At 39.2% G+C, this 12,591-nt stretch overlaps 1 protein-coding gene across 2 annotated transcripts in view; it reads right to left on the reverse strand.

The window, feature by feature from the left end:
• The window catches only part of ADCY2 (adenylate cyclase 2), a 437,129-nt gene that overhangs the window by 112,621 nt on the left and 311,917 nt on the right, over nt 1-12,591 (reverse strand). For both annotated transcript variants that reach the window (XM_017884065.1, XM_017884064.1), the window contains exons 8-11: nt 10,003-10,161; nt 9,036-9,168; nt 3,824-4,000; nt 301-344 (exon numbers count right to left, since the gene is read on the reverse strand). In XM_017884065.1, coding sequence (XP_017739554.1) covers nt 301-344; nt 3,824-4,000; nt 9,036-9,168; nt 10,003-10,161 — 513 coding nt within the window. The remainder of the gene's footprint in view (nt 1-300; nt 345-3,823; nt 4,001-9,035; nt 9,169-10,002; nt 10,162-12,591) is intronic.

Here is a 12,591-nt window from a genome sequence, read left to right on the forward strand (position 1 = left end):
TTTTTTTTTTTTTTTTTTTTTTAACCACACATTCATATTAAGAAGAGTCACTTTAGGAAAACAGTTTAACATTCTAAAATGAGTACCAGGTGGTGTTTTCCTTCTCCCTCTCTCAATTCTAACAATAAGACCCCAATGATTCTATTTTTAGAAGCTGAAAGTAATTTAATAGGGCTTTTCATGAGGAGCTGCTCTTTCAGAAGTAGCCTTTGAAATTACCATAATTGATGATAATTACTCTCAGAAATGAATAAAGAGCAATAAGCTTTAAAAAATCAGATAGTCAAAGAGATACCATACCTTAAGGTGCGATTTTGAAAATTATGCTGACCCATGGGTACATCCTATATTGAGAAAAAAGGTTATTAATTGTCAAAAACATGTTTCAAGAATGTTGCAATGATAATGAGGTGAAATATATTTCCTCTTTCATCATGGACAGTAACATTTAACTAACAAATAATTAATTACTCATGTGGAGAAAAAGAGCTTAATCCCAAATCAAGGTGTAAACTCAGTTTATCTTTAGAATGTTGGTGTAATCTCTAAACTCTGGATGCTAGAAGCATCAGGATTATTGTCTGGAGTTTTAAGATTTATAGCCTGCTATTATCAGATCTGATTTCAAACAGTGGCCTGCTGGGGACTGATATCAGAGTTACCATCAGTAACCTATAACCATGTGAAAATGGACTTTGGTATCAGACAAATATTAAAAAATGCTGTAGAAAGAACAAAAATATAACCACAAAATCTGTAGTCATCCTCATCACTGAACTGGGGTGTTAAGAAACAGTACCATTGGTTAAGTATGTGAAATCACAAACCATCGGACAAAAAGAATAAATCAGCAAAGGGGTGCTGGTAGTTCCCGAAAGAGAAATGGAAGAGAAACAGTCAGAATTTATCAGTGGAAAAGCCATTGCCAAATATTCAATAATAGGCTTTCAAGGAAAGATCGCCTTTACACATTTATAGTAGGAAGGAAACTAAAAGTTGGAACAAAACTGCTCCAAAGAAACTTTGGTTTGCTGCTTTGATTTCCAGGGTTATATTAGGATATGGATTTAGCCTACAGAAAGGAAAGACGTTTTTCAAAAAGTAATTGAGCTCCAAGTTTCATTCCATACAGTAAAGTAATGTATTATTCAAGAGCTCTATCAATGTTGAATCCAGAGGGAATGGAGTTCTGCATAGGGGATTAGATAAAGGAATCACTTTCGGCAATGTCAAATTGTTTGACCCTGGGATTTATAAGTGAAAACTCCAACAGGGTCTTTCTGAAAGTGAGTGAGACACACAGTTAAGTCAAAGTGGTTTGGGCTTAATGCATCACCAAAAACTTGGGACTTTCTTAAAATATGCTAGACTGCTGCTAAGGCAATCCAAACCTGGCTTTGAACCTGCAACAGGTGGAACCAGATGGTTAAGAAAATAGAGTTCATTCAAGAGGTCCTTTAATTTTTATAAACAGCTTTCTGAAGTTGAGGCACTCAACAGTTGTAGCTACATCTTGAAGAAGGCATCTTCGTCAACACATAACACCAGATTAAAGTCAGACTGAAACCATTTCTGGGTCCTACGCTCAGATAATAAAAGAGACAGTCACTCTTAAGTTTTAAGACAATAAAGGCTGACAAGAAATAAACAACAACAACAACAATATACCTGGGAAAGTAAGCCTTTTCCCCATAGGAACACATGAAAAACAGTACAGGAAATCACATCCAGGTATTTATATATGATTATTATTCCTTAAAAACCAACCAACCAACCAACCAATTGCTGGTGTACAATAAATCCTGATGGGAAATGTAGTTATCCAACATAGCACTAACTAGCAAGACTGAGGCTAACTTATCCAAATCATTGTTTTTCATGAGTGACAGAAACGCCGGCTTTCACTGGTTGGGCACTGGAGTCCTAGGATACTGTTTCTCTAACATATCTAAATGCTGGAAGGCCTCAGCTGTCCCAGGCCTTCCTCCTTGGATTGTTCTCTTCTTGATGATTTTATCCAGTCCCATGGCTTCAAATATCATCTACAACCTGATGATGTTCACATTCATACCTCCATCTTGGACCTGTCCTGTGAGTTCCAGACTTGCAGATCCAACCATCTACATCCTTGCTGCACTTAACTATGGATTAGAAGATGTCCAGCAGAAAAGTCTTACATTTCAATCTTAAATAACCTGGTTTCCCCCTTGTATTTGTCATCTCAATTAATGGCATCATCATTGTTCCAGTTGTGGGGCCAAAAAGTTTGGATTCATCTCTGTTCCTAATGTTCATGGATATCCAATCCATCACCAAGTCTTGTTGGCTGTACTTCATATTAGCCCCTGAATTTGCTTCTCATTTAGCAGTGGTGCTAAACTCTTAGCATAAGGGGATATCATTCTTACCAGGGACCCCTGCACTCTTGTTCCATTATTCCAAAGCCTAAATTATATCATGACCCTCTCTTGCTTAAGATTCTCCATGACTTCTAATTGCACATAGAATGCCATATAAACTATTACCATTGTGCATCTCATCCCACGACCTCCCTTTGCTCATTGTTCATGATACTCCAGCCACAGCAGCTTCCTCTCTGTCTCCAGGGCACACCACACTCACTTTCATCTTTGGGCCACTGACTTGGTTCTTCTGCCACCTCCTCTTCCCATTCACTCATTTCTCCCTCTGAGACTCCCTCAGTTGACCTACCACAGTGGCCATTCCATTTACTCTGGATGCCATCACTCAATTTTATCTTTCCCATGACCCTCATCAGCACCTCACGTGATCTTGTTCATTTATTCGTTTTTCTATCTATGGTCCCTCTTTGGCTATTAAAATGCAAATGCTAGGACTTGTGCAGTCTTACTGATTGTCTGATGGGTCATGGTCTTCCGTCTGATAGTCACATTTACTTTTGAGTTGAAAAAAGATGAAGAGAAGTTGGGAGAAGAAATACAACTAAGCCAAAACATGAATGCGGAGCCCCCGCCTGTTGGGTGTGGGAGTGTCACTTTGAGACCTTGGGACAGGTAGGGGCCCAGGGCGACTGAAAAACTCTACTTTCACCTGACAACTGGCATGTTCCTTCTCATCAGACAATAAGAATTACATAATATTATATTTTTAAAAATCGTAACTGCATCCTTAGCACAGTTAGTAGCATTATCCATGAAATTTTACCCCCAGATAGTTTTAAAATCTAAAAATACTATGGGGATTATACTAAGTGCTTGGTTGTGTGCCTTTTCTCTCCTCCTATGGACCTTTCTATTTTCCATCTCCATTGCAGCCATCTTATTGCAGATGTCCCTGGTGTAAGGAGATTTAGTGCTTTCTCATATGCTGGAAGCTGGAGGGAAACATGGAACCATAACAAGACAGTGTCCACTGCTGCCAACACAGCCTGAACATTTGTGCGGTGAAGAAACGGGCTTGATGATACTACTCAAACTCTAAGGGCATCATGCCTTTTTCTTTTTATTAAGAACCTCAAGGCTTTCTACTTCATGATATAAGTTTTTCTTTAAAAACCCCTCAATTAAAAAATACTTGCATTTAATTGCTACTATCAGTTGTAAATAACACTGTATATGAAGCTATAATGCAAAAAATCATGCTAGGGTGGAACCCTTAGCAACGTCCGCATGGAGCTTACTCATACCCTGATGGTTGTTCATAAGGGCCTCTCTAAGAAGAAGAAAGTGGTAAGTTTGTTTCTTGCAGATAGGAGTTATTTTGGCAGGAGATGCCCAGCCTTTGGTTTTGGGAAGTTAGCTTTCCCCCAGTGCTCACGCATTGGAGGCAGGGGAGTGCATACCGTGGTGCTGATCTTGCCGTTCTCTGTGGTCATGCTGTCCCTGTGATGTAGGTGTGCAAAGGGCTTGGCTGCCCCCCAGGACTCCAAGTACCGGGTCATGCGGACCGAGGCCCTCATTTTGGCTCCATCGAGGGTGTGGCGAGGTCTGAAGAGATGCTGGGGGCTCCGTCGTTCTCCCTTGGGGTGAGAAACAGAGCGTCACACCTGGCCAGCACAGGGCCACACATAGTCCTTTCGGCATCAACCTCATTGGACTAGGGTCATATTCCTCCCTATGGACCTCCACAGACCTCCATTCCTCCATATTCCTCCACAGACCTCCATTCCTCCATATTCCTCCACAGACCTCCATTCCTCCATATTCCTCCACAGACCTCCATTCGCCCTCTGTGTTTTCTGTCCTTATTCCTTCAGTGTTACTGGGGAACACACTATTTGAGTTGAGGATTTTTTTTTTTTCTGTTTTCCAGCTAGCAAAACATACATATAGTTGAGACTTAGAAAAAAAATAATGACATATTAATGGACATTTTTTATTAAGTAAATTCTTAAAACAGAATGTGCTGATCTGTTTAGCTTTTTCTTGATGGTTGTGTTTTTCTAAAGTGATAGCTGTAGCTGTTTCTAATGCTAAATAGCCCCAAATATCGTGTTTTGGTGTTCTTTACCTGAGCATAATGTTCTTTGTACATGTATTTTTTGAGCGCCCCCCCATCATCTCCCAGTCCCTGATGCTTGCTACACATCTATCTCCAGATCGATCATCAAGCTAGTTGAAAGTTTGTCTTCAAAGGTGAAACTGGGGCTTCCCAGATGCTACCATAAGTAAATGTCCATAAAGTTGGTCTTGTTGATTTTATGATATTGGTTTTCATGTTTCAGAGGTCTTTCTTGCTGATATTTGCACCATTTACCAGCTGTGAAATTTGGGAAGAGTTACATAACCCCGAAAGCTTCAGATTCTCAATCTGTAAATAGTGATAATACCCATTTGGCAGGAATTTGAGAAGAGTTAAAAGAAATGAGAACTCTAAACCCCTTGATCTGGCCTAAATGTGGTGTGAATGAAACAAGAGAGAGTTTCTCACTGTTTGTATGGTGTGGGTCATCTTCCAGGCAATAGATGTTTTTATGTTATGGAAGGTAAATATGCTTGTGCATACAGACATCTCCCAAGCATGTCTATGTAATATTTATGTGTTACTCTTTCAAATATTTCTTCTCTTCTTTTTTTGTATATGTTCATCCTATTTTACTTAATTAGATTTTTATCTTCTAAAGCCCTAAGTAAATTATTTTCTCTTTATTTAATTTCCCAACTGACAGGTATCAACAGCTGTGCCCACTGAGAGGCTTTCAGATGCAGCATCCACCAAGGAATACACCAACTAACACATATGACAGCCTGAACCAGCAACCTGCATCAACACCCTCATCCTGCGGACAAGCAATGCATTTCAACTGCTCATTTAATAAGTATTTGAATTCATGATTACAAAACAGCTTCTGTAATTAAACCACCATATGCATTTAAAATCATTTTGGGGACAAAGAGTAGCAAAAACTTATATTGGATATTGACTAAAAACACTTACGAATATCTATAATTTGCTCCTCCTCCCTTTTCATCATAGACTCTTTACAACGGTACTGACCTTGGGGTTGATTACAAAGTAGGTTTTCACCAGGTGCTGTTTTAAATATGGGTCCCTAATGTCACCATCTCCCTCCTCCACTTTATAAGCGCCATTCAAGTGTTCCAGGGTGACGGAAGAAATGTGAACACGTCTGAAATTGCATTTTAAAATCAGAGTCAAGACATAAAAGGATAAGTGTGAAGAAAGTTGTTCTATTTGCTCATGATTTCTGAAATCATTTATCCACCAAATGAAGGAAAGTCTACATGTTCTTCGGAGCACTGACTGCAATTAACTTTAATATAAACTTTTATATTCTATTGACCACTGCTTTGGAAAGATGCTCTTAGAGGTCGTGCACTACTAGTTTTGGAGCTTCAACATGCACAGAAACCTGCATGTTGGGTGCGGTGAATTACAGCAAATACAACTTTATTATTTCGAATTTTTTTGAGAATACCTTTTGAAATGCATGTCATGGGCATTTTAGAAGCATGCTAATCTGTACAATAGTGTCGATTTTCTTTCTCGGTGCTTTCTCTTCTGCTTCTCTAAACTATAGCCTTTGATAAGGATTTTCTTGACTGAAATATGTTATTCTGCCCAGAGAAGGATGCTGTAGTCACTTGTTTTAATATAATGGTTTTAAAGGTCAACAGTTCTAGACAGATGCCATATCTGGACTGTATTGTAAAACATCTTTAAATCAGGTCTCTATTCATACATTTTGCAAATAAGTAAAAGTTTGTAATTTACTGTCTGATATTCACAGTCTTTGACCTATGGACAATAGGGGTCATGGTGTAGGGACTTGAGAGCTCATCTTTATCTGCTTAATATAAGAGGCTATTGGGCGTGAGTAACATGATACCAGCAGAGGCAACAGAAGTGATCAAAAAACTGAGCACTCCGTCGTTAGGCCAATAATCTGTCATTCCTAATAGTGCTGTCTGCTTGAAGAAAGAAATCCAATGCTTGGCCTTACCCAGGGACCCCTCCAGCTTCCATGTGGTTGGCCAAGGTCACGTCATGTGACCACACATCATACTGCCACTTCTGCAGACCAATCACGCCGCACAGGACGTTCCCAGAATGCACGCCCACACGCATGTTGATATCAACTCCAGTAGCATCCCTCACTTTCCTAAAGAGAAGGGAAGTGAGATCATGATCAAGTAACAGCCAGTGTTTCCTTTAACTCTTGGCCAATTTTCCCACTATTTTATTATTCAGAATTTTTCAGACTGTTGGAAATGGCCATGAACCTTCCCAAGGCAGGAGATCACTCCTTTGAGCTAAGAAGGGTTTTTCCTTCCAGTCATTTCAGATTAGACCAATGTTCTTGCCATTAACGCCAGATTAGGCCAGACTATAGTGATGACAAAACATTTTGGCTATAACTTTTACTTCTGCAGTGAATACGTATCAAGCAACTACCATGTGCTGGCACATGTCTGCATTTTCATACTAGAATCAGGTGACATTGCCTTGTAATGTCAGAAATAGTCTTAAACAGGGTTTGCAATTTTAGCACTTAGCACAATGTACCTCGCCAATGAATATCTTCTGCTAATAAGAGAACAATATAGCTCATTTGTGAGCTTAATGACTTTAGCTTAAATAAGAATTTTTAGCAAAATAATCATGACATTAAGCCTTTTCAGTTGTGCACATTCTTTAACAAAAAGAGAAAAAATACTTTTTAGGACCCTATCACCAACTCATTAACGGAAAAAAATGATGAACTTCAATGAAGAAAAAATGGAAATGCTTGGCCATGCTTATTGATTCTTGCTAGCTGAATACATTAAAGTAGTATTGCAAAAGAAGTATACAGGAAGATGTTCCTAATTACATCGAGAGAATTACCCCAAGAGGTGATGTGGAGGGAAGCAACGATGCCGACTACAGCACAATCAAAGAAAGACACTACCACTTGTGAATCGTAGTGAAATGAATCATTAACATCTCAAAATGGCATAGGCATGTATGTCATGCTTAAATGATATAATGATACCATTTTAGCATGCTAAAAATGATCAAACGAAATGGACCCACGATGTAAAAATAAATCGCATTCTGAAAAAAGAATACAGAAAGATATTTTCCTTCCTGTTTCCTTTCCTTTTTTTCCCTCACTGTCTTCCTTTCTTGTTTTTGCAAAAAAAATAAAAAATAAAAAAACCCAGCTACCCATTTGGCTCTATGCAAGTCATCCAAACCTTTCCTTCCTGCCTCCACAGACCTCCATTCCTCCATATTCCTCCACAGACCTCCATTCCTCCATATTCCTCCACAGACCTCCATTCGCCCTCTGTGTTTTCTGTCCTTATTCCTTCAGTGTTACTGGGGAACACACTATTTGAGTTGAGGATTTTTTTTTTTCTGTTTTCCAGCTAGCAAAACATACATATAGTTGAGACTTAGAAAAAAAATAATGACATATTAATGGACATTTTTTATTAAGTAAATTCTTAAAACAGAATGTGCTGATCTGTTTAGCTTTTCTTGATGGTTGTGTTTTCTAAAGTGATAGCTGTAGCTGTTTCTAATGCTAAATAGCCCCAAATATCGTGTTTTGGTGTTCTTTACCTGAGCATAATGTTCTTTGTACATGTATTTTTTGAGCGCCCCCCCATCATCTCCCAGTCCCTGATGCTTGCTACACATCTATCTCCAGATCGATCATCAAGCTAGTTGAAAGTTTGTCTTCAAAGGTGAAACTGGGGCTTCCCAGATGCTACCATAAGTAAATGTCCATAAAGTTGGTCTTGTTGATTTTATGATATTGGTTTTCATGTTTCAGAGGTCTTTCTTGCTGATATTTGCACCATTTACCAGCTGTGAAATTTGGGAAGAGTTACATAACCCCGAAAGCTTCAGATTCTCAATCTGTAAATAGTGATAATACCCATTTGGCAGGAATTTGAGAAGAGTTAAAAGAAATGAGAACTCTAAACCCCTTGATCTGGCCTAAATGTGGTGTGAATGAAACAAGAGAGAGTTTCTCACTGTTTGTATGGTGTGGGTCATCTTCCAGGCAATAGATGTTTTATGTTATGGAAGGTAAATATGCTTGTGCATACAGACATCTCCCAAGCATGTCTATGTAATATTTATGTGTTACTCTTTCAAATATTTCTTCTCTTCTTTTTTTGTATATGTTCATCCTATTTTACTTAATTAGATTTTATCTTCTAAAGCCCTAAGTAAATTATTTTCTCTTTATTTAATTTCCCAACTGACAGGTATCAACAGCTGTGCCCACTGAGAGGCTTTCAGATGCAGCATCCACCAAGGAATACACCAACTAACACATATGACAGCCTGAACCAGCAACCTGCATCAACACCCTCATCCTGCGGACAAGCAATGCATTTCAACTGCTCATTTAATAAGTATTTGAATTCATGATTACAAAACAGCTTCTGTAATTAAACCACCATATGCATTTAAAATCATTTTGGGGACAAAGAGTAGCAAAACTTATATTGGATATTGACTAAAACACTTACGAATATCTATAATTTGCTCCTCCTCCCTTTTCATCATAGACTCTTTACAACGGTACTGACCTTGGGGTTGATTACAAAGTAGGTTTTCACCAGGTGCTGTTTTAAATATGGGTCCCTAATGTCACCATCTCCCTCCTCCACTTTATAAGCGCCATTCAAGTGTTCCAGGGTGACGGAAGAAATGTGAACACGTCTGAAATTGCATTTTAAAATCAGAGTCAAGACATAAAAGGATAAGTGTGAAGAAAGTTGTTCTATTTGCTCATGATTTCTGAAATCATTTATCCACCAAATGAAGGAAAGTCTACATGTTCTTCGGAGCACTGACTGCAATTAACTTTAATATAAACTTTTATATTCTATTGACCACTGCTTTGGAAAGATGCTCTTAGAGGTCGTGCACTACTAGTTTTGGAGCTTCAACATGCACAGAAACCTGCATGTTGGGTGCGGTGAATTACAGCAAATACAACTTTATTATTTCGAATTTTTTTGAGAATACCTTTTGAAATGCATGTCATGGGCATTTTAGAAGCATGCTAATCTGTACAATAGTGTCGATTTTCTTTCTCGGTGCTTTCTCTTCTGCTTCTCTAAACTATAGCCTTTGATAAGGATTTTCTTGACTGAAATATGTTATTCTGCCCAGAGAAGGATGCTGTAGTCACTTGTTTTAATATAATGGTTTTAAAGGTCAACAGTTCTAGACAGATGCCATATCTGGACTGTATTGTAAAACATCTTTAAATCAGGTCTCTATTCATACATTTTGCAAATAAGTAAAAGTTTGTAATTTACTGTCTGATATTCACAGTCTTTGACCTATGGACAATAGGGGTCATGGTGTAGGGACTTGAGAGCTCATCTTTATCTGCTTAATATAAGAGGCTATTGGGCGTGAGTAACATGATACCAGCAGAGGCAACAGAAGTGATCAAAAAACTGAGCACTCCGTCGTTAGGCCAATAATCTGTCATTCCTAATAGTGCTGTCTGCTTGAAGAAAGAAATCCAATGCTTGGCCTTACCCAGGGACCCCTCCAGCTTCCATGTGGTTGGCCAAGGTCACGTCATGTGACCACACATCATACTGCCACTTCTGCAGACCAATCACGCCGCACAGGACGTTCCCAGAATGCACGCCCACACGCATGTTGATATCAACTCCAGTAGCATCCCTCACTTTCCTAAAGAGAAGGGAAGTGAGATCATGATCAAGTAACAGCCAGTGTTTCCTTTAACTCTTGGCCAATTTTCCCACTATTTTATTATTCAGAATTTTCAGACTGTTGGAAATGGCCATGAACCTTCCCAAGGCAGGAGATCACTCCTTTGAGCTAAGAAGGGTTTTCCTTCCAGTCATTTCAGATTAGACCAATGTTCTTGCCATTAACGCCAGATTAGGCCAGACTATAGTGATGACAAAACATTTTGGCTATAACTTTTACTTCTGCAGTGAATACGTATCAAGCAACTACCATGTGCTGGCACATGTCTGCATTTTCATACTAGAATCAGGTGACATTGCCTTGTAATGTCAGAAATAGTCTTAAACAGGGTTTGCAATTTTAGCACTTAGCACAATGTACCTCGCCAATGAATATCTTCTGCTAATAAGAGAACAATATAGCTCATTTGTGAGCTTAATGACTTTAGCTTAAATAAGAATTTTAGCAAAATAATCATGACATTAAGCCTTTTCAGTTGTGCACATTCTTTAACAAAAGAGAAAAAATACTTTTAGGACCCTATCACCAACTCATTAACGGAAAAAAATGATGAACTTCAATGAAGAAAAAATGGAAATGCTTGGCCATGCTTATTGATTCTTGCTAGCTGAATACATTAAAGTAGTATTGCAAAAGAAGTATACAGGAAGATGTTCCTAATTACATCGAGAGAATTACCCCAAGAGGTGATGTGGAGGGAAGCAACGATGCCGACTACAGCACAATCAAAGAAAGACACTACCACTTGTGAATCGTAGTGAAATGAATCATTAACATCTCAAAATGGCATAGGCATGTATGTCATGCTTAAATGATATAATGATACCATTTTAGCATGCTAAAATGATCAAACGAAATGGACCCACGATGTAAAATAAATCGCATTCTGAAAAAAGAATACAGAAAGATATTTTCCTTCCTGTTTCCTTTCCTTTTTTTCCCTCACTGTCTTCCTTTCTTGTTTTGCAAAAAAAATAAAAAATAAAAAAACCCAGCTACCCATTTGGCTCTATGCAAGTCATCCAAACCTTTCCTTCCTGCCCCACAAAACGAGCCAGAGCATCAACAGGACAAGGAGACCCATCCCCACCCCTTTGCCCTGCATCTGCAGGCTGTGGTTGTGTGAGCACCAGGGCGTCCCCACCTCCAGACTTTGCTTAGAATGACTCCTCTTCCTGCTCCCCACGCCCCCAAGCCTCCCTTTGGTGTCATGTGGTCAGCTGGCATTGTTCTTCTGGGCTCAGGCACAGCCCCATTCAGAAAGACTTTCTGTTCTCTCCCCTCTAGGTTGGTCTAGGCAGCCCTGCTGCCTCTGTCCTCTAACTGCCCTGAGGGCAATTAGCACTTCCTGTCTGTCTCCATCTCTGCCCTCAGCAGAAATTCAGCTGGGTGGACACAATGTCCTCCAAGTGGATTGTTTACCTCTCAGAGGGTTCAAGGCCCAGTGCAACCACTTCATACAAGATTAATAATGGACCAAGGTCATTTTTGAAAAATGTACTGTGCTTCTGTCTTTGAGCAATGATGATCCTGAAAAATTTGTTAGAGAACCCATAATTGTTCTTAACATTTTATGTTGTTGAGAGGACATTTCCAACCATGTGGCATTTCTGTTTACCAAAATAGGCCAGCAGAGAGCCAAGGAAGGATAAAAACGGAGGAAAAAGGAGTCTCAGATTGTCCATTTGACAGAGCTGAACTCCTTAATGAGCTGACTGGTTAAAACATTAAAACCGTCTCCATGTTGTTTTTTTTTTAAAAATGAGTTGACCATGGATTCAAATGGATCAACTCGCCACGTGTTTTGTTGCATGTATATGCAACTTACAAGCTATAGAAAAATGTTGAAGTCATTGCTTAAAGCTTGCAATAGTAGTAGGCAAACAGTACAGTTTAAGAGAAGGCTTAATCCCTTATAAAATCAAGGTCCTCAATATTACTTGATTAAAAATAATTTACATGTTCATGACAGAAAAAAGAAATGTTTCTAAGCATTGGAAATGTTCCAAAACTGCAGCTGAAGTGCCTTTGTAGCAGTGCCTGGGCTCGCAGGGAATGAGGTGCTGCTAAGTGTGGAGGTGCGAACACAGAGGGAAGAGCGGGCAGCCGTCTGGGACTCATGCTGCTGGTTCCTATGACACTGAGACCATCTGGCAAAAACCCAAGTGCCAGCTGTGCACATTCCCCTCACTAGCTTAAAAAATGACAGTTCCTGTCTGGTACCCATCCCACCTCACGCCTCAATGAATGGGAATGGAAATACGTGTCCTTGCATGGGAGAGAGGATGAAAGCGGACAAACAGTTCCTGGAACTTGCTGAGATGCCCTCTCTGTTGCTGTGCTTTCATAGGGGTGTAATAAAATACACTTTTTTTTTTTTTTTTTTTT

The sequence above is a fragment of the Rhinopithecus bieti genome, unplaced genomic scaffold, assembly GCF_001698545.2.
Source record: "Rhinopithecus bieti isolate Rb0 unplaced genomic scaffold, ASM169854v2 scaffold_13112, whole genome shotgun sequence".
NCBI classification, from domain to species: domain Eukaryota; kingdom Metazoa; phylum Chordata; class Mammalia; order Primates; family Cercopithecidae; genus Rhinopithecus; species Rhinopithecus bieti.